The sequence below is a fragment of the Myripristis murdjan genome, chromosome 22 (assembly GCF_902150065.1).
Source record: "Myripristis murdjan chromosome 22, fMyrMur1.1, whole genome shotgun sequence".
Taxonomy (NCBI): Eukaryota; Metazoa; Chordata; class Actinopteri; order Holocentriformes; family Holocentridae; genus Myripristis; species Myripristis murdjan.
In genome coordinates this window covers 24,104,647-24,130,614 of record NC_044001.1, presented here as the reverse complement: position 1 = coordinate 24,130,614, position 25,968 = coordinate 24,104,647, and the positions used below count along the sequence as shown (strand labels likewise).

Sequence of the window (25,968 nt, the reverse complement as noted above, 5' to 3'; positions counted from 1 at the left end):
ATAATTGCACAGATTTTGCGACATATTGTACACTGATGCAACACTGACATGAAGTTTGGCTTAGTCTATTTATGATCAAAATATAAAACTGATAAAAATAAACAGCACTAAAGACCCAAAGAGGAGATGCAAATTACTATTTCATGCAGGCAGGATAATAAAAACTGGTCTAAACATCAGGCTTATAAAAACCAGTCTCAGGTTTGGACAAGACAACCCAACCCAAAACATCACATTAGCCATGGGTCATATAAGGACGTGAAGGCTGGATCACAATGTTCAGATATTATGTTACACAATTCTATTTCTGTGCAGCTAGGCTGTTCTGTTCTGCTTTTCCGTTATTGTTCCAGGGACAGCAAAAGACAAACGTACACATATGGCAGTATTTTTCCAGTGCAGAAGAGTCAAACAAGGAGAGCAGAGGATGTGCAGTAAATCTGCTATAAAAGCACTGGAAGTCAGTCAAAGACGTGTGGGTCCAATATGTTGGCACGATCCTACCCAGGGGGAAGCTGTAAGGAAATGGAGGTCTTGGCACTACACCCCTTGTACAAGTTATAACATAGACAAAGATACATTGCCTGGCTTATACACCCTCACACTGGCAAACAACTGCACAACAATGAAGATGCCTACATACCATGAATTACGAGTCTAATGACACAAATGACAAAGGTCTATAAAGCGTGCCTTTTCAAAGTCACAGTTCCACTTTAGCCAAACAGTTTATTCAGGTTGTAGGGGCAGATATATATACACAACAACAATAAAAGCCACAAATTCCTGCCTGGTAATACCAGTTACGGTGGTGGAGTGGAGGGGGAGTTGGCTTGCATTAATGGGGCACAGTTCTGTGCAGTGTGCCATGTTTTTGCACGCGATCGGTAGGCAGGTCCAGACACTGGCAGAAACCCGAGGCCTTGCATCCTTGACTAAACAAACATTCTTCCTCAGGCCAAAGCACAGGAAAACACATAGACTAGTACAGCAACTTCAGAGGATAAGCTGCATGCCACACCAGACTGCCAGTTGCTTTTTTATATTTTCAACTGCTGACCTCATGCCTTCTCCACAACATAAAGATTGAGCAAACACGGCAGATACACAGTTTATGACATTCCATGGCTTTAGAAAGTCAAAGTTATGCCTCCCCTCCTACTAATACACACGCATGATCTACAGTACTGAAGATAAATCTCCTTGGCCCTCTGGATACTGACTAAGTCACGGGCTTTCAAAGTAGAGTCCGGGGCCCGCAAGGAGTCCTTGAGGGCCTTCCAGGGGATCCACCGCAAAATGAGGAACTGTTTAATTTTACTATCATAAAGACAGAATTGTTACAATAACAAAATGTTTGAGTGATTATTTTAACATTAAGTTTTAATTTAGCCACTTTGCAGCTATTTGTCAACAGTTTGCAAATCAAAATGTCTCTTCATATCAGAGGCGAATGGGGGTCCTTTGCTTAATCAAAATCAACTTGAGGTTCGGAACAAACCCCTGGTCAAAAGCCAACCGATAATAATTTATTTTATAGGCACCTCTGTGAAAATGTTACCCAACATTTGCTTGCACCAAAGGATGCCAAAAGACCTCAAAGTATTACCACTCTTCTTCATTTTGCTGACTGACTACCTTCTATTTCCATTTCTTTGGAAGCGACTTGAAATGAGTAGACATCTGTTCAAATAGCTCGTCAGTAAATCATCAGCCACTAAAACCTGTTCTGCCAAACCAGCTAAGAGATCTGGCTTGCTTCATCTATCTTTGAAGTGGGTGTTAATGTGGGTTGCAGGCACTGTTGGGGTTGTTAAATGAAAAAAACATGTATAATATAATGTATAATCACCTGGATAAGGACCTGATGACCGAAAACATTATTCTGTGCTTAGCAGCCAATTCCTAAAGCCTACATTGGTATCCAGGCTTAGTAGCCTCCAAACTCTGCCTATTCAATTCAGCTGACAAACACATTGAAGCTACAGTATCATGAACTTCTTTCTGGATTTGTCTCAAACCACAACACCAGTGTCAAAATGAGAGATGAAAAGCTGGCAAATGGAGCATCTCTCCGAAATGTGTGCATGTCTACATGTGCGTATGTGTTCGTGTGTTTCACAATGGGTCTCTTGAGTCACCCATGATTCCAGGAACACCAAATTAAAATCATTCTCAACCAAGATAATCATCACTTCACGACGTCTTGTGATGTTGCCAATCGGGCATTTTAAGAGGCAGTCTCATGAGGGCAAGTCTCAGATGTGGGACTTCAGCCACAAGTGGGAGACCCTTCCAGTAATGTTCAGTGGCACAAACAGCATCATGTTTATTGGTGTTGTGTGTGCTGCTCAAACAGGTTAATGATATTCTATATGGTGTATCACAGCAAAGAAAATGAAAACTAAGACGCTGTTCTGGCATAGGCAACAGATTGAGATGTGGCAACCTGAACGAAACAGAATCATGAAAACAGATTAGCCGTTGTCTCAGCGTCAACAGCAGACAACACATAAAATAACGTGTTTCTTCTTGCTTACATTAAAAAAGGAAAGAAAATGCTTGTGGTTAGATTTGGCCTGATTCCCAGGTATGTATGCTTTTAGCTGCAACTATAAAAAGGGAAATACTGTGCACAGTTAACACTGCATTTTTACAGCCATTGTGAATGTTGGGTTAACTAATATGCTAAAAATGTTTTACTCCAATTAACTGCTGCTGTTTCCTATTCAGTCAAAAGTTCAGAGTCAGACTTCAAATTAAATCAGCCTTCTGCGCAGTTCCAACTATTTCAAAATAAAGAAAAGGGCTACGAAATAGACTTTTTGCGATGTTGCCTCTCATAAAATGAGAGTGACAGATCGACTCCCCCCTGAAATAGATTCTGTGGAGAAGTTTTGTTCCAACAACACAAACACTGCCATTGAAATGGCTTTGATTATAGTCCATGGAGAGTGCTGCTTTTACTCAAGTACTTTGTAAAACAAAAAGAATTCATGAATTGTTTTTAAATAGCAGATACCTCCTTTTGAAACAAAACTCATACACATTTTAGATCTCTGACGAGCATGTGTTTCACTACATATTGACGTAATTCGGTATATTAGCTGGTGATTTCAATTAGTGCTGGACTGAAACCTACTCTCATCTAAAAACCTGCTTGTTTTAAGGCAGAAGTGGATCTCTCAGGCCTGGAGCGTACTTATGGTTGGATGGAAATGTGCTATCTGTTATAATAATTAATTCAGCTGTGCAATACTCTCTCTCCACGTGCAGTCACCTTGCTCTATATAAGGCACAAATTAAACTGAGTGCAGTGGGTGTCCTACAAATTGAATCGCTCTCACAATTTACATTTCAGAATGCAGAGTACAAACAAATGGAGGAACAAAAATAGTAAAATGACAAAACAATAGAGTGTCTACGAGAAGACATAAACAATTTCACTTTCTGAGGTGTGAATGAAAGAAGACACGTAGACAGATAGTCCATGTCACACCTGTGAAAACTGCTACTTGTGTGACATGCAGCACCTTAAAAAGTATAGTTGAAAAGAATGAGTTACTTCCAGCAGAAATTAAACATCTAGTTTAGTTTTGGCAGTCCAGTGAAACTAATGCAGTGCATGTAGAAAATCCTACATACGTCTAGAGGAGAGAAAACAGTCCTTTGTTTTTGCTGGATGTCACGGCTGCTGTCACTGGATAATTTACATAAAGTCAGCATCACTTTGTTGTGTGATTGTTGATTAGTTGGATCAAGACCGACCTGTTGCCTGCATGTCCTCTGAGACATGCTTGTGATGAAGGGCTTTTTTAAATAAAGCTGACTTGATTGAGAGGCTTAACTGGTTCAACTCACTTGAGGATGCAAAAAGGCACAACAACAAAACAATTCAACTCTTTAACTTACATTTCAGGGTTTCCCCTGCGTAGGGGATATGAAGCTTGAAGCGGTCACAGCAGGGACCCGGGGTCAGAGACGTGCATCTGAAATTGGAAGTGAGAGAAGACAAACCAAGAAAAAAGAAGATGGTAAGTACAAATTACAATTCATGCGATGGTCTAATAACAAATAACATTAGTAAGGCTTGTATATTTCAAGCCCACGAAACTGCTGACATAATACAGCAAATTCAAATTGTTGACTCTAAAATTTATGCTAAAGACACTAGCCTTCATTTGTGAGATAGTGTTGCATCAAACTCCAGGCCAAGGTCTTTCTAGTTAACTAAAACTAAACTAAAAACTATAACTAGGCGTGAAAATGCTTAAATTAACTGAAAAAATAAAAAATAGCCTTTAGAGCAAAAAGTGACTGAAACGATATTGCGTACTTATAAAACTAACTAAAATACTAAAAACTAAAACTAAAAATGTACAGAAAATGCCTTTAGCTTTAATCTTTGTCAGTTTGGGTCAAAACTAAACAATTTTAAAAGATTAAAAAACTAAACTGAAACAAGCAAACCCACTCTGGAAACTAACTGAAACTACGCTGAATTGAAAACACAAATTAAAAACAAATAAAAATAAAAACTAATGAAAAAAACAGAGCTATAATAACTCCAGGCCATAATCTGGTGGTTTATTACCTTGCTTATTAGCAAGCCCAACTGTCTTAGCAGTTTCCAAGATGTCGGGGTTCCCTGCTTCATTACAGACATGAGGCACAACTACTCAGCACCTGTTGGCAACTTTTAAATTATTTTACACAACTTGCCTCCTTAAGTAACAGGGTATTGTGGTGTAGGAGGAAAAGGCATATCAAAAGACCAGAGTAATAATAGTTTTGTATTTTTCCATTAGCTTTGTTTTTTTATTTAGTCTTTTAAATTTTTGTTCTCAATTCAGTTCAGTCTCAGTTAGTTTCCAAAGTGGGCTTGCTGGTTTCAGTTTAGTTTTTACCATTTAAATATGTTTAGTTTTAGTTGAGCTTTTATTAGTTTCAGAATTAGTTTTATTTTTCATCTTTATGATTATCATTATCAGTAGTATTGTTATATGGGGGTGTTCAGAATACGTATTCCAGTCTAAAAACAAGAGTCTGTGAAGGCAGCTGACTCCCCGTCTCAGTAAACATCAGCAGCTTATTTTAGTTAGTTTTGTTCATACACAATGTTGTTTCAGTTAGTTTTAGTTTTTTGTAAGGTCTACTTTTTTAATTTTATTTAAAAAGCAGAACCATGAAACAGGCACATTAGTTACAGAAGCTGACATTTGACTGCCAGATTTAACCATGGAGTTTGATTGGACATTTTGTCAGACACAGAGAGAGATAAGGACAGTGTGTGTGTGTGTTGCAGTCATTGTCTGCAAGTTGCCAGATATTCAGTAAAAGTGTTTGGATATGCCTGTGGCAGAAAGACTGGTCCTTGCACCTGATACTGAAATCAGTGTACTGTTTGTTACACTATTACTTTTACTTTCTTGTTGGCGAAATCTGTCTCCTGAAAGTTGAGTGGTATTTTCATGCAGGAAACTCACATTTATCGTCTTTTTCACATGACATGAATGCAGCATCACCACGATGCAGGACACACTGACTGTATCCTGTGTCTCGAAAGCATTCTAGCCGGTGCAAAGCTGCAGCTCACCCTGTTTTGAGGTCTGTGACACGGAGACAGTTGGTTGAGTCGAGTCCCACGCGGCCGTTCCGCACCACGCTGCACAGCAGGGGCCGCAGCTCCGGTGAGATCCGGTGCAGTGCAACTTCGGGGGACATGTTGTTCATTTTCCACACTCGAGGAATCTGTGGACACACGGCAAAACACCACAGGAGTGACTGGACATGAAGCCAGGAATAGACTTTTGGGTGATGATGATCATCTTTTTTTTTTTTTAATACTGAATAGATTTAAAGTAAAGACATCATATAGAAGCTAGACAATCTAAAGTATCTGTTGGTGCCTACTATGTTATGCTTGCTTGTAATGGTAAATAATTCTCTGGAGGACCCTCACACCTCATTTTGGTGAGGGAAAAACTGGCATGGCCATTTTCAGCAGGGTCCCTTGACCTCTGACCTCCAGATCTCTAAATGAAAATGGGTTCTCTGGGCAGCCACGGCTCTCCCCTTTGCAGACATAACCAACTTCTGTTAATCCCATGCAGTTTGGGCCACAAATCCTGCAGTCCACATGTGCTCTTGTGGCCTGTTGTAAAATGGTGTGTTTGTGCAGACTGGGGCCTAAACAGTCTTGGAGTTGCATCAATTGGCTTCGACTGGAAAGCTGAGACTCTTGTGGATTCAATGAGCCACATTTGATTCATGTGTGATGATGTTGGCCACCATAGCAGCCATTTCACTGGAGTTGGACCATTTTTTCATACTTGACATCACTGTACAAGATGACCTATAGTGACCCCTAGGATAATCACAGCCTCATGAAGCTTTACATCCACAAACTAGGGGATAATTCAAAAGTAATAATCACAATAAAAACCACAATATAGAATCACAATACTTGTATAATCGCAATACCAAATTGGCACCTAAGTATCATGACAGTGTTGAACTGGGAGATAAACATATTATCCCAGCCCTAGACATGTGTGTAAGGGGCTAAAGGATAAATAAAATGTATAATGGGAAAACAAGAAGGAGAAAAAAAGGCTCAAGTCCAGAAAATTTTACAATTTGTACATTTGAAGAGTTGTTAAGGCTTCAGGGTTTGCAGAGAGCTCGACAGTTTGTAAGTCCAGCTGCATTTCATTCATAAACATTTAAAGAGATTTCCTGTTATCAAATTTACTTTTGTGAATGTCTTTTTTTTTTTTTTTTTTTGCAAACACACACAAACACACATATCACGCAGTACTGTTTTAGTTCTGAGCTGCAGACATAAAAAAAAAAAAAACAGTAAGTAAAATAGTAAGAAAATTTAACAGAAACATTAACACAAATATACTGAGCTACTGAGCTAGTTCCATGAAAATAAGAGTAAGGACAGCTCCAAAACAACGGTATGGTTTTTTCACTAGTCAGCCCACGGAGAGAGCGATTAATACCTTTCTTATTTTTATTTTTTGCAAATAACAAGAAGCGCAAGGTGCATGTAGCCACTCATCTAGGCTAATACGCCACAGTTTGTAGCTAATTGTTAGTAAGCTTGCTAACGTTAGCCACGGCTCACTTTCCGCTGGCTAGCTCCTTCCCTCTCGCTACTTATTAACCAAATAATTTATTTACGACTTTAGCACACAGGTGGTCACCGCTGCTGTACCTGAAAGAGCTGGAAATGACCAAATATCAGCGTTAAATCCAATGTTTACTTCATGTTCTCGACACTTCCGGTAGGGAACTGTTTGGGTCCTTTTGTAGGACCGCATAATTCATAGACATTTTTACTTCTGCCTGTACATATAATGACTCGTTTGATTCCGATAGGCAGTGTTTTTCGCTGCACATGACCAAGACACATTTTTTCTACTTGTGACGCATCATAATTTTAAACATTTATTCGTATATTTACATTAATTCAATAACAGCGGTGGGTAGGGCAGTAACCGGTCAGGCAGCTGTCGTTTGCCTCAAGATGCACTTTGACCACGACTGTCCGCAGCACAGTGTTACTTTGACTTGTCCATTCTGCAAGAGGTATTTTTTAATACAAGGTAAATATGAATTGGGTGTATACGTTTCCAGATATGGCTATCTCACTGCGGTGGCTGCTTTGCTGTCAACACTGTCATGTGTTCGTTTCTCTTCTCTGACTTAGCTGGCTGTTGTGTTTTGGCATTTTTGCAGCTCATACATTTTTTTCATCCCAACTTTCCTCTTTTATCTGCGGAGCTTATGCCCATTTAAATACATACTTAGTCTGTTCCCCACATAAGTAGCCTCTGAATATCTGTATCACTGTTTAGGTTACATGGCCTTAAACTTTATGCAACTACCTGACATGACTGTGGTATACTGACTTTTATGTGCTCATTACAGTGAATTCAATATCAGCTTTCAGATAAATAATGAAACACATGCACTGTTAATTCATCAGGAGAAGTCTCTGTGTTGTTCTGATCTGTCCTCTGACCCTGAATTGATTTAGCTGAGCATAACCTCTGCCTCCTTGTTTCCCTTAAAAAAAAAAAAAAAAGAAAAAAAAAACATGATCAGATACAGGCTGGTGACATATTAAAGGAAAAACCTGAGAAAAAAATGAGTGGAGAAACATGACAAGTATAGCCTAGGTGCTTCCATGCAGTGAAGTGGTTAATATGCTCTGTGGTATACAGAAGCTGACCCGGACCAGCTGACCTCGATTTCAGATATAGATGACGAGAGGAAAAGATTTGAGTGACTTTGAAAGAGGGGCGAGTGTAGGCCTGATTGCTGGACGCCCACAGTGAGGGGGTCCACTGGCTATATTATGCCGAGGGGGGCAAATAAATACAAAGTTACTGTGATCACTTTTATCTATCCTGATGAGAGTGGTCTCCATCTCCATCCACAGGGAACAAGTGCTCAGTCAATGGTTTGATGAAGATAAAAACGATGTAAATCATTTGCTAAGGCCTTCCCAGAGACTCCCTGAGACTCGGAGAATCGATGTCACGGTGCATTGAAGCTGTTCAGCACCGTCCTAACACACTTTATGTTGGTTTTTCCTTTAATTTGTCACTCATCTGTAGGTTAGAAATCCACAGCAAACACTGCGCACTCGGAAGCATTTCAGAGTGCGGCCATGATACTAGCATCACTACCACCAGCACGCCTAAAACAGATTTTAATCATCGACAAAGATTCTTCTTAAAAATGGACAATTGCTGTATGATGAGAGCTGCAGTCAAATCCGCCTCAGTCAAGTCCAAAATGAATCCTGCTTCTGTCAGAGGCAAACTTTGACAAACACGGGGAAGGGAAGACCGTGTTAAACAGTTTGCAGAGCTTCCAAAATGTATGGGATAATGATAGTCAAGATTGTTATACAGCAGAAAAAAAAAACAGTAAAGGGAACAGTGCATGTTGGGATGTGATGCCAGATTGCATTTGCTGTTTTAATATTACTGGCCAAATTCACCGTCAATCAATGCAGATTCATGAATGACTCCACACTTTCTAACATTAAAGAAATCAGTCAATGCATCCAACACACACATTCTCAGAACTAACATGAATATGAACACAGCTGTTATAAATGTTATTAAAATGCCAGTTAACTTAGTTGATTGTTATCCACTCAGTTTTGTTCTAACATATTCGATGACATCTGGTATGAATTTTCATGTTGACATTCAACAACTAGTAAAATTTCTTCAGAGCACTTGGTTGGCAAATCACACTAGGAGAAAGGGAAGGTTTATTATGAAGTGTGTGTGCGTGTGCGTGTGTGTGTGTGTGTGTGTGTGTGTGTGTGTGTGTATGGTGGGAAAGGGGGTAGTAGAAGTATTCTGGTGATGATAGTGATTATCTGAACCTCTGAAAAGCATTTTTAAACATGGAAGCTCATATTATTGTGTAATAATAATCATTACCCAGTTAACTCTTGACCACCCAACCGGGCATTGGCAGAATATATGCTCTTACCATGATTTAAAAAAGAAAAAAACTCCAACAAGATATTCTTTCTGAGTTTACTTACTGCTGTGTCTAAATTGCTGAGAGGATGGCCTGGCCTTGATTAGCATTCCGGCTAAATTGTTTGAATGTCTCTTGAAGATCTTTTGAGAGCACGCCATGTTCAAATGCCAGGTGCCTTCAGTTGCAAGGGCTGTATGTCATCCTTCGCTCATTCATTGGGGCATGCAAGTACAGCCTGAGGTTTGGTGAAGCCTCGTGCACAGCTCTATTTTATGATTTACTGCTATTTAAACACCTTTGCTATCAAGATTGAAGGCCACTTCAGCGTGGACAAGTTGGACAATGCCGCCTGAAATTCAACAAGGAAGTGAGAGTTTTAAGAGCGTTCCCCGCTGGTTTGAGTGGTCGGACATGGCAGATCTTATTTTAATCGACTGCAGTGGAAGCGGGGAGGGTTGTAGGCTAGCTGTTCATGCCTGGAGAGTGAAGACAATATGCTGCAAGATGTGGGAGAGAGAATTGAGCCATCCTACAGCCAGCGGCCAGGCTTTCCAAGTCTTCCACTGCCTAGGAAGAGATTTGAAGAGATTAACACACTAGCATTAGCTCTGATACAAGCAGAGGATTGAATTAATTAAAGACTTTGCCTGGCTGTGTTGTGTTCACGTGGTGCAGCGTTGAAATAATCACCCTGTTGAGATTGGAACCTGTCCAACTGAGCTAGTAATGAATGCTCTATTTTTACTGTCGCGCTTGTTTCAGGCAAACTCATGCTAATGTGCGAGCTAAACAATATTGAGTGATTTTTTTGGGTTTGGAAACCTGTTTACATATTTTGCCTGACATACCCCCAAGGAGTCAAATTTGCTTTAGAGTTCAATAAGGCCCATGTCCTTATTTATGAAGAATTGATTTCATTTGAAAAGGCCCCCGAATGAATCTGGAAGCCAGATCGAAACCTGCAGATCAGCAACAACACCTCATTTAAAATGTAGACTCATAATGTTCCAATCTATTATATATTTATATTTATTTATTAAGATACCCTCTATTAACACAAATATGTGTTCTGATCAGATGATGACTGAAGAGGCTTTCGATGTGATGGTGGTAGGCTCCTGTATGACTGACTTGGTGAGGTGAGTAAATTCAACCCCGACTTATCCTTCTCTAAATAACAATCTAATCATGAATCAACTCAGTAGGCATAATGATTTAGTTTTTCTCCTTACTGAAGTGCATTCTTACAAATTTATCTGGTTACATTGTTTTGGAAGTCTCAGTTTACCATCTTCAGTGAAATCTGGGTTCAGGAAAGTCCCCTGCTTCCTCTGGTAGGCCCAACAGGAAGCAACAATTGGGAATCTTTTCATTATTAGGAGCTGTGTTTCAGTAAAGTTTATAGCACTGTGGTATAAACCTTGAACTAAACGCAGCTTAACCACAATTGTTTCTCATTTGGAGCATGTTTCCCTTTATTATTATTAACCACCGCCGCTATGTTCCCTCGTGGATTTTATTTTTGTGTGCGAGCTTGTGGAAAATCTGGCATATGGGCTGGAAGGGTGTTTCCATCATGGCTTGAAATGGACTGCACACTCCTGTCTACACAAGAATAGGGGAAGTAGTCTAAAATTAGATAATGCCACTACCTCCTCGGTACTTATCCTCAAAGCCCCAAATATAATGACTCCTCTCTCCAAGGTGCATCTCTGCTGCAACAGTGTTTGGTCCATCACACGTTTAAACAAATAGGCAATGATATTGTTCAGGTCCTACTCTACTGCTACAGTAATGTCACCTTTAAAACACTCTAACATAAGAGAACTTGCTTGTTGAAATGACATAATGACTCCGGCAGGTTATTACTAACCCCAGAACTCCACCAAAACTGAATCATTGATCTCACCACTGATAGATGATGCAGATGTAATAATCCCGAGTTAAATCCAGTTCAGATTCCAAGGATTCAAAGTGTGCAGATAATTTGCTGTAATTACTGTTTATTAAAATGTCAGTGTTGCATCATCCTCATATGTGGGGAGATCTGTGGAGCCAAATATGATCCTTTCCCACGAATTGTTAGTCATCAACTCCAGCACAATGGGTGAGTTAAAAACAATTTGTCACTCTCATTTACCATAACCTTTGTGAGGAATGACACAATTGTACCGACACATGGACTGAACATACTGTCAGCGCCTTTACAAGCTCAACCCAACTGATCATCTGTCCTGCTGTCAGCTGAAGATGTGTGTTATCTGGGATGTGCCGCAGTGACAGAGTTCTTTAATATAGCCTGTATTGTGTTTTTATGTGTAATGCAGGAAGAGTAGCTGTCACCTGGGTGCCAGCAAATGGAGACCCAAACAAACAGCCAGAATCTGTGATGCTGCAAGAAAAGCGTCCCAGCATTCTTGGAAGTGCATAGTCCCAATTCAAACTGTCACATTTTCCCCGTCGCTCAAATGGCTCCTCAAGTCCCCACTTATCAAAAACATATGGCTTCTCCAACTGAGGGCTTTTTGGCAAGGATTTATTTTGTTGCTCATTAGCAATTCAGTCAGTGACTTTGTGCTTTGAAGGGCAGGAGTTGTCAATTAAGACCCTAATATGTTAACGGGAAATGGCCTGTTTTGGGATCGTGTGTGTGTGTGGGGTTGGGGCTTTTTGGATGGAGGTTAGAATGAGGATAGGGAGGGTAGCTGGAATAATTTCCGACCCTTCAAAGTGATATGCATGGCTTTGAAGTCAGAAATCCAGTTGTATTGAAGTACCAATATTTGGGTGGCTATGCAATTGACTGACAGACAGTGGAACAAAGTTCTGCCATCACACACTCTGTCTCTCCCTCTCTCACCTCCTCACACTGTCAGAAATGGGTACAGTAGGAGACCATTTCTGTTCCAAGAGATATAATCTACGCAAATGTACCCCCTAGGACTGATTATTGGACCTCAAGGTAATTGTGTGTACCTTTTTCAGTGCCAAAAAGTTACATATATGTTCCCAAGCACTAAAAGGTACATATATGTAGCTCTAAATGTTAAGGTACTATATCAAGAGAAAGTTTTTGTTAGGCCAAATACAATGAATTGAAAAAAAAAGTTAATAAATAATTAATTTAGGTAAAATATTAATTTTAGGTAGATTTTAACTTGTAGACTATGGTTGAGCAGCCTTGAAATGACATATGTTTTGTAGAATTGTGGATATGAAAAATAGGTAATGTAATCATCCAGTCAATATTGTATTTATAATACTGGAACAAGACTGTTCTCCAGAAGGTACAAACCACAGGGGTACAAATAAGAACCCAAAGTCAAGTGTTCGAAAGCTGCACCTTAGAGGGTGCTGCCGCAGTGACAGGCCTCTGTACCACTAAAGGTACAAGTATGTGCTTTATTTTCTGAGAGTGCACTGTCATTCAAACACACAGATATGTTTCTGCAATGTGATAATTCATCTGTTAAGCATGTTTGGCAGTAGAGCATTGCTTTATGCTCCTATATTCTAATACACACTGATTGGTAGTGAAAGGCTAATGTTTAGTTGTCCCTATCTACTGTGTACTAAGGGGAGGAGCTCCCTGCCTCTCCACAGCCTATCAGGCTTCTAACCCATTGCCAAAGCCAGACAGTGCCCCCTACTGCCACAGCTGCCCAAGTCACCAACTAGAGAGCACTTTGCACCTGCTCAGTCAAACCGGATTTAACAAAAGGCTCCAGAATGTGCCACAGCATTGTTCCTGTCACCACATGGTAACGCTTACTGTACCCTGTGTTTTTACCCAAATAAATCCCCATGCAAGATTGAATGTCTCAGATTTGGGTCCCAGATGAGGAGGTTTAACAACCGTCATGCAAAGCCCTTGAGTCCACTGACTCATATTTTTCTGTAACTGTTCCTCGCAGGTTTGCTCAGTGTGAAATCTTGGCCAGTGGTTAACATTTGAAGTTATGCTATTTTTTTCTTTAAAGGGCTGTAAGTTAGACGCATACAATCCCATAGCACAGAATTACTGTAATGTATCTGTGGGGGTCACCGGTAGGATTAGTGATCAGAATGAGTGAGTCAGCAAATGCTTGGCCAGCTGCTGAGGTGTCTGTGTTTCAAAACTCACTTTCAGGGCTGTACTCTGTTCCGGATCAAAAATCCCCCGCCACCTCCAACCTACTCAACATTTTCAGCTGCCCATAATAACAGAAGTGCTATGATGAGTGGCCGGCATCACACGCCATTTCATTTTCAAGCCAAGAAAAAAAACAAAAAACAAAAGAAAAGAAACAAGGAAACAAATTCCAGAGGAATATTATTGTTCTACAGTGATAAATTTCCTCTTCACTTGACATTTCTGCTCAAATTAAGTAGCTTACTTTTCACTGTTGTGACAATGTTAGCCTTTAAGTACACTGTGAATTATTATTCCAAATAATAATAAAAAATAAACTTTATTTGCATAGCACTTATCAAAGCAAAGTCACACACTGAAAGATCAAATGATAAAATAATTAGATCATAATAAACCCACTATGAAAAGGCCTTGACACAAAAATGGCCTTTAAGGCCATTTTGGCTTAAAAGATGGTATTGATTTTCTAAGTCTGAGATTCTCAGGTAGAGAGTTCATAGTCAAAATTTGTTGTAAACATGAACCCACATTCTAGCAGATTTTGTGACCCATATTAACTGTCATTGTAGAGGCAACCATAAAAAAAAGGAGTGACTAGATTGGTGTGTGGTGTATTTCCAAGATATTTAAGTTTGACATTGTTTTTTCTTTCTAGTACAAGGACTGCAGTTGAAGATACATTCACGTAAATGCTGATTAATGTCTGTTGTCCTTTAAATAAAATAAAATAAATACAAATAAAATAGACAATAAATAGATACAGACTTGTGACCACTGGGTGAGTAAGTGTGGTTCTCCCAGAAGTGGTCAGGCCGCGCACAGATAAATGCCCACATCCTATTTCTACACTCCTTATTTACAGATCAGCCCTCCATGCCCATAGAAGGTATTTCTTCCTTGCTCAACCTCTTCTTTGTTAAGCCCCATCACCTTGTGCTGATTTACTGGAGGTTTTAACAAGGGGACTTTGAGGGCAAGGAAAAAAAACACACAAGATAAACATAAAGCTTTCCCTTACAATTGCTGCAAATGATTTGAAATACTTGTCAAGCTGCTTTTGTGAGTTTGTGAGCAGCATCAGTTCATACAGTCTCGTTTTTCACATCTTGGCCAAACAGGAATTAAATATTTTAAACATTAGACGGACAAACAGACTATGAGGCCGTATCTGTATCAGGAAAGACAAATGAAGCGGTTCAGACTTTGAAAATTGTATTTCATTTTTGTTTTTGCCCAGGTCTACTTCCCCTGTTGCTCACCAAACAGCTGAGGAATGATTTTTAATAGAAACAGAGGGGAGGGAAATGAGTTCCAGCCTCAAAGCAAACATTGCACGTCATTGAACACCTGTTTTGGCCTTTTGGTTCCGTGGGAGAAAGCACATTTAGGCCGTACTTTAGCACATAACTGTCCCGTTTGTTTGGCGTGCTCAAGACAGATAACAATAGCCAAGTGTCTCTGTGGGCATGAAGAGGTGTGGGTGGGTTTACTCAAGAATTTGTAAATCTGTTTATCTTACCTGTCAGTCATCCGGTCCTAAGTGGCTGTTAGCCAAATGTAGATCTGGATTCCAGCACAGGTGGGTGTGGAAGAACGGAGCACAGGTTGGACAGCTTTACTGAAAGGGCTGCACTCAGCGAAAACAAGGGTCTTGGGGGTAGAACTTAATGTGTGTGTGTATTTACATGTGCTCAACCTTTGTCCAGTTTCCTTTTCAGCACATTTCAGCCATCCTGACCCTACTTCCTGTTGTAGCTCTGAGCACTTAAATGTTTTCACACGCCTGTACTAAAAAAGCATCTTTTTATAACAACCTCCAGTGTTTGCCATCAGCGTCTAAGTTACTGGAAATCCTGAGATTGAGTGAGCTTACTGTAATTGCACACCTGCCACAAACACGCTCACACACATGTAGAAGGGCAACAACAGGGTGAAAAACAAGTTTATGACAACATTCTGCCATCCACAAACCCTTTGGCCTTGGGCAGCTTTGGCCAAGAGCCAAACCGCAGCGTCTTGACATACAATACAAAGCTGTCTGGAACCCGGTTGACTCTCCCCAACGTTACTCACCACCCACTCTGCCTCCGTGATTGGAGGCACCACAGAACGGACGGCTCTTCTTGAGGGCACCCACCTGTGGCGTATCAGCCCTTAGGGGGGAGGCGGGACTTTACCCAACCCTGATGAGTCAGGCATGACTGGTGTTGGCAGTGTCGAGTTGAGACAGCTCTGCGTCGCACCGGTTGCATCATAGGTAAACTCACCAGCACAGGCATATCCAAACTACAAACTCCAACCACTTTTTGCCCCCATGTTCCAGCTGTGTTAAACTTACTGCACAGGCTGGTGCAGATGTGAGTATGAAAAAAAGAATAGGGAGAACAGATTCAAAGAAAAACGCTTCCTGCACTCTGTTCACCCCAGCGATTTTTATAAATTTTGTTGATCTTACCATCAAAGACAAGACGACATTCACTACAGTCTTCTGCAGGCTCCACAGCTGTACCTCTGTGTGTGTTTATGCATACTTTCTGTTGTTAAATAAATAAAACTTAATCAAGGAACTGGCCTTGAAGGGACACCTTGGCAGTTTGACATTTCCTTGCTCTCCTTGGTTTCAATGAGGAACACTAACAATGCAAAAAGAGAGAGAAAAACAGACATTCAGAATTCAAACCTTCATGGTATCCCAGTAAGGGGAGGAACCTTTTACTTTTACTTGTAAATCCTAGGGGTTAATTGCCATGTGTGTATCTTTAGAGCTTGTTATTGTACTCGGTGCCTGTTTTTCTCTCAGTCAGGCGCCACGGCTACCTAAAGCAGGAGAAACCATCCATGGTCACAAGTTCTTCATTGGTTTCGGAGGAAAAGGAGCCAACCAGTGCATACAGGCTGCAAGACTGGGGGCCAAAGCCACAATGGTCTGCAAGGTATGACACTGAAATGCACATGCACAGACGTGCAGTGCCACTGTGCTCTCTGTAGCCTTTTTCCCATGATTAAGCCAAAATGGTCTTGTGCAAGGAGACTAAGCATTCTGGTGGTATTTTCAAGCTTTGACTTGCATGACATAGTTACAAACCAGGCCTGGGACACTTTTCGTGACATGGTTAGCTAATTGTACTCAGTGCGCAGAACTGTTCTACACCGAGAGCTTAAAGCAGCTACAAGAAGTTTTTAACTGGTTATGAAACTTAATTTAGTACTGATGCCTCTGTAAGACCTACAGAATCAAATGAGACCATTAGTAGGAAGACTGTCTGTTTCTATATAATTATTCTGTCACTGGAATGGTGTGACCACGGCAACAAACAAAACACTTTACGGCATGCAGAAATGTTTCTTCTCACATGCTATGTTGATGTCTTTCTTTCACTTGCTTTCAAAACAAGGCCAGATCAAGATATTTATGACACAAGGGTTGATGCTCATGGGAAATTCCATCTTCATTACGGGAAACACTGCCACTTTTGTCCACAGGGGCCGCCAAAATCAACACAAAATGAAAGTTCCTTGTAGTTGCTTTAAGGTAGGTTAAGTGAAGGCTTAACCTAGGTTCGACTCTCTCTGACATAGGTGTTCACTAGCCGTGTTTCCACTGTTGTACCACTGCAAGCTAGGGCCATCTTCAAGCCACACGGTGTTAATGACCCTCGGACTTAAGCCACAAGAACAAAAATCATTCACGTTTCCGCTATTGTACCAATAGCCCCATAGTCTTGTCCCATCCATGCACAAGAGTGGGAAGTAGGAAGCGAGTAGTTAAAGTCTGCACACCTGGCACCTACTAACTACACCTGTGTGTTTGATCCCCACCTTGTCCTTTCTTTCACTATATATTGTATAACATCATCATTTTGGCAAGCACCGTCGATTTGATGTTGGACATTATCCTCTGCCGAGACAGTTGGGAGAGCCCTAATGTCCTCATTTGACCAGTACTTCTGGTTGTTCTCCATTTTTTTTCTCTGTTATTTTTCTGCTACAAAAGTGAGCTGCTGCACTGACATCTGTACTTATCAGCTGCACCCATTTCCCCACCTACGACCCTTAACTCCACCTCAGACCTCAGTTAGCCCTGGCCTATAGGTATCCGATGGGCCATTAGCACCCAGAAACTGGCCCTGACATAATCCCACTGAGGTGCAATCAAAGATTGGAAGTGACAATGGAAATGCAACTGGCCTTGGCACACCCTAGCACGCCTGTGTTTGCTGCAACGGTGGAAAGCCAGCTACTGATTGGTTCCACACTTATGCCAACTTTGAGAGTCCACATTTGGGTCAGTGACCCCTCCCTATTAATCATTATGCTCATCCTTTGTTCAGAGCTGTTTACAGCCTCTGTAAGTGCAGCTGAAGATCGGTATCCTAAAAACACATTACACACGCTTATATGACATATGGCTCTAGATACTTCATTCCGACAGCCAACAGAGCAATGGGATGCAACAACTGCCAAAATACATATACATCGCTGACCAAGTGTGTCACTGCTGTCGTCACTATAATTCGTCATAGGTACTTCTTAGTCCCAATCTGAGCATAATGAGGAAAAAAATGGAATGGAAATGGAAAATAAAGCCGGAATTGTTCCAGAACAGCATGGAATGGTGCGATGCAGCCATCATAAGCGTTTCACCCAAATGTTGAAAAGAGGCTCATCAGTTTGGGTGTTTGGCTGTCTGTGTGTATTTGCATGAATGTTTGCATTAAAAAAAAACAGCGTATTTTGCCTTGTCCAACCTTTGGCTCGTCTTCTTTTTATTCCACTTTCGCAGCGAGAGATGAGCACAAATACCCAGCCATCACCTCCCATAGTGACAGTTAACAGCTCCCACCATAAATCTTCTCGCTTCGTTCACACTCCAGTCAGTCATTTCAGCACCACATCAACTCACCATCCCTCATTTTCTCTTGATCAATACCATACCGCATGCATACGCCCACCCACGCTCCCCCGCCTTCAAACAAGCCTATTCCCATACTATATAACCCCAAGTCTCCAATCAGTAGGCTCAGAGTGGCCTTTGAACCCGAGCACTAAAGCACCAGAGCCCCACCTCTGTCAGAACAAAGAGGCCCGATCGATAACAGCCCAGTGCGGGAGGAGCTCTCTGGGCATGGGGAGAACCCAAAAATAGACACCCGGGCTTGTCGAAAACATCCAAGACGCAAGGCCGCTCTTCAAAGAGAATGGGGCCAAGCAGCCAATACCAGCCCAACCCAACTTCACAGGCAGCTAGAAGTGCCCGCATTTTGGCACGTTTTTTGGAAAGCGTGGGTTCGAAATAGGTGCCTCGGGGCAAGGTGGGGACCCCTCCTGTAACCCCAAGTAGTTATAGATGTGGACATCCCTGTGCGGATGAAGGAAAGAGGGGAAGGGGGGAAGCAAACGAAAGAGAGGTGGACATGAAGAGGCGTCAAGGCGGGGTTATCGTATCTTCAAGGCTTGGCGCAGCTGGTCGTGTGTGTCAGTGTGAGTGTGCGCGTATGTGCGTGTCTGTTGACTTTGTCTGTTCATTTGTGCACATTTTCGGCGGCGGCACGATGCCAGCATGCTGGCAGGGCACAAGAAATTCCAACCCAACTGAGGTTTGAGTATACCACTCTTCAAAAGTTGCCGCTAACCAAGTCTGACCCCGCTTGACTCTCTCTTTCTGCTAATCGTTTTGCATTCAATCTTTTTTAGGTTGGTAAAGACTTCTTTGGAGACAACTACATCCAGAATTTCAAGGACAACGCAGTTCACACAGGTAAGATAGATGTTTTCCTGTTGTTTTTGCAGTATTGCATTGGAAATTGGGTGTCATTTCCACTTTGCATGGTGCAAAGATTAAATTGAGAGCAATTTTTTGACTCTATATTTTGCAAATTGTTCCCAGACACATGGGGCTTTGAATATCCAAGGAGTTTTGCTGTTTTTTTATACTGAAAGAAGTAAATGTTGGGGTCAATGTTTGTTATACCATTAATATATTAAAACTGAAGCTGCTTTTCAAAAGCTGTTTTCGCTCAACATTTCAGGCTCAAGATGTTTGTGGCCTGTTTTCTCTTCATAGTCAAAAGGGCTCCCAAACCATTAGTAGTGGTTTGCATGTTGACACTTGGTCTTTCAGAAGTGTCTATGGTGAAAGTCGTTTTTAAGTTTCCACCCACGCTGTCAAGAAAAAAAGAAATGAATTTATTTTAGTATAACAGGAAAACAAAGAATGGTTTTAAATGCTCCATCTTGTACTTCTCTTCCTCTTTTCGCTCTCTCTTTTCTTCTCTTTCTGTCTGTCTCTGTCAGGGTTTGCAGGGCAGACCTCAGACGCAGCCACAGGAGCTGCCTCCATTATTGTCAACGATGCAGGTAAACACTTTAGCCTGCTAGCTTGCCACCCTGCTGAGATCCTAAAAACTCTTTGAGTAGGAGAAATGTCACATGCACGTATACACACACAGACACTCATGCACACATGCACACACACACACGCACACACACACACACACACACACACACACACACACTTTTTCTCTGTCATTGTGAGGACATTATATTGACTTCCATTCATTTCCTACAGCCTAATCTTAACCGCAACCAGCGAATACCAAGCCCAAACCTTCACCTGTATAAGACTGAAACACTCAGGGTGACACTTCTGATGAAAAATAATAGCTACCTAAAAATAAAGATCTCAAAAACAAGCCAGTCACCACTAAAACTAGTGGTTTTAGTGACTACAAAATAAGAATTTCAAACCACCGTTGTTTGATTTTTCCGTCAAAATTTATGTGTTGTGTAAGCTGCTATTTTGTTCTAAACTGGGCCTAAACCAATCTAAACCCAAACCTTAACTATTTCAAAATAGGACTAAAGACATATATTAAACCCTAACCACAACCAAACTTACATGTTAAATTATTCCCAAACTGAACCAAACTTTAACCATATCCCTTTAAGAATTGGATTTTTAAACCCTAACCATAACCTGACCTTAAGCTTAACAAAACTCCTTAATCATTTTTAAACTGGACCCACACCAGTCTAAACCTTAACCTTAAACAGTTCATAATAGAATTAAATAACACTTTAGACCCAAACCCTAACCTGGCCTTAACCTTAACCAAACTCTGACCACTACTAACCACCACTGTGTGGATACTAAAAGACAGAAGGTGAGGGGGTGTGTCTCACATGAACTAACTCTGGCGTTGAGGCGTGTTGTTCTTCAGGGTGGTGGCAGATAAAGTCACGGACATGGGCCAGTGCCTCTTTTCTTGAAAACTCACATCTCAAGCAGCCAGTATGACCAAAATTGGAGATGGGGTAGGTGTGAGATGTTGAGTGTATGGTTTCTCAATTCCTAACCTTAATGTAAACCTGATTCTAACCTTATCTTACCTCCCTTATCTTAACCAAGGAGCCAGAATTTGCTTTTGGAGTTATGAGGACAAGGCCAATATGTGCTCATTTCCCAAAAAATGTCCCCATCTGTTGGTTAAAAATGTGTTCTGGTCCTCACTGTGAGGCAAGTGTCGGAATGGACACACATACACACACATAGAGTACACTCATGCATTCAACCAGTTCATTGCCTCACCACTGGTCTAAATGACTGTAATCACCGGATGTACACACACACTCACACACAAGCTTAAGTGCACCTGACCGTACTGAGTATCCACAGGTTCCTATCTACTGCAATCCAAGATTTTCCACACACACACTACCAGTGCCATCTTGGACGTACAGTCAGGTGATTTAGCATGCTGTTACACCCTGATGTGTGTGTGTGTGTGTGTGTGTGTGTGTGTGTGTGTGTGTGTGTCCCCGTCCTTGCAAGTGCATCTCTTTCCTACCATCTGATTGTGACGTACACAGGAAGTATTTCTAAAAGGGAGGTTTAAGTCTCACATGTCCACATGCTGAGCTGTTAGCAGTTAAATATTTAGGAAGTCGGGGTCTAGCTGCAGCTGGTTATCGGAGAAATTGGCATCTAAGAAAATGATAAATAAATAAATAAATAAAACCAAACCAGGGTGGATTTGCACTAATGGCCTATTCCATTAGTGTGACTCCTCTGTAAATTAAATAAAATTCAGTGTACTTCCTTTATGTATTGATTGAAAGAAAGAGTCAAGGACACTGTCTGGCGCACCAAACAGAAACTGAGGAAATTATTGAGGCATGAAGGTTTAGCTGTCCAATAATTATTTTGTCTCCGTTTCCATTATGCAATTACAGATGGGAGTTCTTGATCAAAATAATGGGGAAAAAATGGATTTGACGTCATCCTTAGACGTAGCTATTTCCACAGATTTTAAAGAGTGTCTGAATGCTTACAATTGTGTTTTTTGCACTTTTGTATCACATAGCAAAGCTGTGGAGCCAGGTGGCCTAGGTTACAAGAGGGTGTTCTTGACCCATTCAGCATTGCCGCAAATGTAAGAGTGTGCTAAATATATCTCACTGAGACCTCCCGTTTGATTTAAAAAAAAAAAAAAAGAAAAAAGAACCAACTAATTTTCACCCCAAATTACACTTGGGATATTGCCCTTCAGTCTTAAATCAAATTTAACTCACCCTAGTCTCTCACGTCACATAACCCTAATTTAGCCCTAATTACAGGTTTATGAGCTCCTATGGCTTCTCGCTGTCAGCGTGTAGTGGCTGTTGTGTGCTCACTGTGTCTTTTGGTGTGCGTCCTGTCCACGGGCAGGTGAGAATGCCATCGTGATCGTGGCTGGTGCCAACATGCTGCTGGGCAGGGAGGAGCTGCAGGACGCTCGTCCAGCCCTCAGCCGTGCAAAGGTGCTGGTCTGCCAACTGGAGATCAGCCCGCAGTCGTCCTTGCAGGCGCTACGCATGGCTCGGGAGAACAACGGTCAGTGAGCCTGTAACATACTGCATGTTACCTGCGGGGGCAAGGCGGGGTATCCACAAGCTCTTGGACGGTCTGAAAACATTAAATCTAAGGGCTTAAAAGGTGTTGAAACGTCTTAAATACGGTCATTTAAGGTCATTGCTTTTCACCATGTAATGAAAGGCTTTCTTGGCATTGAATCCACTTTTAGTCACAAAACAGGCTTAGAAGTGAGATTTGCTGCAGAGGTTTTTGATGGTATCTGCTTTACTAAACACAATCAGACTTTATCTCGCTGTTAATTTCCTGTCGTGTTGTTTTCCTTACACGGCTCATTTATGGTTTCAGAACTTTTGTTTTCCATGGCCGACTGAAAATAGGCTGGTTTCACCTGCTTTGTTTCTCTCCTTCTTTGTATTTTTTTTTATTGTTGCTTTATAGAAGTTGTCTTAAATGAACTAAGGAAGATACATGTGGATGATGTTAATTTATGATAATGCTGTTACTCTTAAATTAAGGTTCAGGCGGCATTAGAAAGGCCCTTAAAAAGTCTTACTTTGGGTTTCTGGAAAGCTGCAGATACCCTGACTGAGGTCTGTTTTCTGTCTACATCAGCCAGACATTTTAAGTCTTCTATCAGAGTCATTTGGTTTAACTGGAAAAAAAACAATGGTGTGTGTGCGTGTGTTTGTGTGTGTGCAGTAGGTCCAGTAAGTTCCGATCATATTAATGCACCAAATCTTTCCTTTTTCTGTTTGTCTTTTCACGTCTGCTTTTTCTAACTCTCGGGAAGCGAGGCTTTTTATCTGTCCTCCCTTTGCCTCCTCGGTCCCTATCAGGTGCAGTGAGAACAGAGGGGGTGAAGAGATTATGACAATCTGTTTGGAGTTGTTTTTTTTTCTCTCTGTCCCCACTGCTCATAATCTACATTAAAAACCATCTCTGTGCTAAAAGCCCAATCCCGCAAGGGCCTTGTGGTCCCACGTAAACAAAGCGCTATTTTCGCCTCCCACCCCCCTCCCTCCACCTTTTGGTGATAACCAGGTTACTGAGCTAATCATCTTTAATAACACCCTATTATTAGAAGCTCTCTACGTCATTTGAGACGTCTGGGGAGCCTCTCGCCCCTGTCATCAGGGCCTGTCGCCGGTAATCGCTAGCTGCGGGATGCCAGAACGAAGGAGTCGCAGCCATAACAGTGTTGCAGATGGGATACCCAGATGGCCCCGCCGAGTGCCATCCTCTTTCCGCGATCCTCTTCACTACGTCGACCGTCCGGCGGGATTAGGCTCGGCATGCGGCGCCAGGAGCGAGGCAGGCAGGGCGGGCGAAGGCAACCGCCAAAGATGCCACCTCGATGTTGCGGCACCAGAGCATTGCGTAAATGGCGCTCCCCCGGAGAGAATGGGTGTTAATGGGTTTGGCGGCAAGGGTTTAATGACGCGGGGGTGAAGCGCCGCTGTGATTACGCAAATGTCACCCTTCAGCCCGCCACACGCAGTGTGGATGCCAGCTCGCAAAGATACATTTGTGCTGATATTTCACCGAGAAGGGTTTACTCTCCTCGCACGTAAATATTTCACAGGAGAAGTACTGTGTATGCATTTTCTTAACGCCATCTATCATTTTATGTGGAGAACGGTAATGGAATTAAATTGATTCTGAGATTTGAGGGAACTGCATGAGTTGTATAGTTTCCCTCTTTCTTTTTTCTTCCCTCTTCGCTCCGTCTTCCTCCCCCTCTTCCTTGTCTGAGCGAGAAGCCGCTTTTATATTTCTCACCAGATGCAATTAGAGCCTCTTAAAGCCCTTTCAGATACTCACTGGTGACTCATGTCTTTTGTGCATGTGTGTGTGTGAGTGTGTGTGCATGAGTGAGTATGTGTGAGCGATCTCTCTCTCTCTCTCTCTCTCTCCGTTTCACTTTGCCCTTTGTTTTCCATCCACCTCTCCTCTCAAATCAACCAGAACAATAAACTGCTGCTGTATTTCTAACTTTCGACTCTTCCTCCCAGTGTGCTTGGCCGATTTTACAATACATGTGTGATCAGCCCTTGAACCATGAACCAAAAGCTCAGTCATGACACACACACACACTCATTCCCATGCCAGACATGACTCAGTGAATGTGCATGCGCGCAGTGTTACCGCATCTGTCCCAGCAGCTGTGTGTACATGTGTTTGTGTGTGTGCGCTTCAGAAGTGTGTTTGTGTGTTTTCACTGACACCTGGAGACAAGGCAAAGATCCTGAAACCAACTTCCAGTACCAAGCAGTCTGACTTCAACAGTAGCAGCTCATTACACGGGCAAAAACAAACCCTTTCCATGCATCAGTGTGCCGGGGCCTTTTGCACCAGCTGCTCTTACTGCTTATTGATCAGCTTCCATCCTCCGTGGTCCTCTTGCATGTGTGGTTTGTCAGCGCGCTGCCTATGCATTTGACATCAGAGCCGCGGTGACATGATTGACGCAAGCACTTGTGGTCACGCCACAGATGGCAGATAGGAAAGGGAAGAGACAGAAGAAGAAGAAGTGACAGCGCTCGAACTGGCTCTGTTTACATGCGCGTTTGGATGTCTAATAATCCAATTGCAGCATGTGGTTGTTGCAGATTTTGTGTTTTTGGAGCTAGCTTCCTCTAAAGAACAACATCTAAGAGCCCAATTGAGATATACATATATGTGGTCTGACTGGGTTCTATTATTGGTTGAAAGCAGAATGCAAAAAAAAGTAGAAAATATGGTTCTGAAAAAACCCAAAATATAAAAATATAAAAATGTTGGAGAAGGTAGCCACTGTATAACACAAAAAAGTATTTATTAAAACCTGAAAATAAACACCTTTTACAGCATGTATAGGTTTTTAGACACACACAAAAAAAAAAACAAGACAAAATGTACAGGCAGCAATGAGGAAGGATGTATATTCTACCTAAAGCTGCTGAGCATAATAGGCCTAGATATTTGTGTATGAAAAGCCTATAAATGCTGCAAAAGGTGTTTTTGAAGGCTGTGATGAATACTTGTCTTTTTTTGCATTATACAGTGGCTTCCTTTTCACATTTTTCACATTGTTGGAGTTTGTTAAGTGCCGGGAAGGTTAAGGCACCCCACAGACGTCACTGTGATTACACTTCCTCTGACTAAGGGCATAGCCACGCTAACATAATCGCAGTGTGGCGTTTACATGGCTCTTGCCGCACCCACATTATTGTCTCGATTGCGCCACAGCCGTCTCTTTTGAGTTGACCAAACTGGCATTGAGCTGCGGAGAACAAGCAAGACAGGAGCATACCGGGAGTTAAAACGGGCAGGGATGCGGTAGAGCCGCGCAGAGGGAACCGGGGGGAGTGAGTGGTAGGAATACTGTGGCAGACTTCATGCATTAATTTGGGTGGAGATGCACAAGAGTTTTTGGCAACTGTTGCTTCAATCACATGGGAACATCTTGTTGCCAGGAAAC

General features: G+C 41.8%; 2 protein-coding genes across 4 annotated transcripts in view; one reads left to right on the top strand and one right to left on the bottom strand.

Moving 5' to 3' along the window:
- babam2 (BRISC and BRCA1 A complex member 2) overlaps window positions 1–7,320 on the bottom strand; it is a 72,854-nt gene extending 65,534 nt beyond the window's left edge. Inside the window, exons 1-3 of the mRNA XM_030044500.1 lie at window positions 7,226–7,320; window positions 5,597–5,751; window positions 3,913–3,989 (exon numbers count right to left, since the gene is read on the bottom strand). Of these exons, the coding sequence (XP_029900360.1) occupies window positions 3,913–3,989; window positions 5,597–5,733 (214 nt within the window). The 5' untranslated portion in view covers window positions 5,734–5,751; window positions 7,226–7,320. The remainder of the gene's footprint in view (window positions 1–3,912; window positions 3,990–5,596; window positions 5,752–7,225) is intronic.
- Window positions 7,321–7,468: 148 nt separating this feature from the next.
- The window catches only part of rbks (ribokinase), a 33,784-nt gene continuing 15,284 nt past the window's right edge, over window positions 7,469–25,968 (top strand). The window contains exons 1-6 of one of the 3 annotated variants that reach the window (XM_030044976.1): window positions 7,469–7,616; window positions 10,600–10,661; window positions 16,455–16,587; window positions 19,349–19,412; window positions 19,949–20,011; window positions 22,362–22,526. In XM_030044976.1, coding sequence (XP_029900836.1) covers window positions 10,600–10,661; window positions 16,455–16,587; window positions 19,349–19,412; window positions 19,949–20,011; window positions 22,362–22,526 — 487 coding nt within the window. In that variant the 5' untranslated portion in view covers window positions 7,469–7,616. The remainder of the gene's footprint in view (window positions 7,617–10,599; window positions 10,662–16,454; window positions 16,588–19,348; window positions 19,413–19,948; window positions 20,012–22,361; window positions 22,527–25,968) is intronic. The other 2 variants (XM_030044974.1, XM_030044975.1) reach the window with 2 other exon arrangements.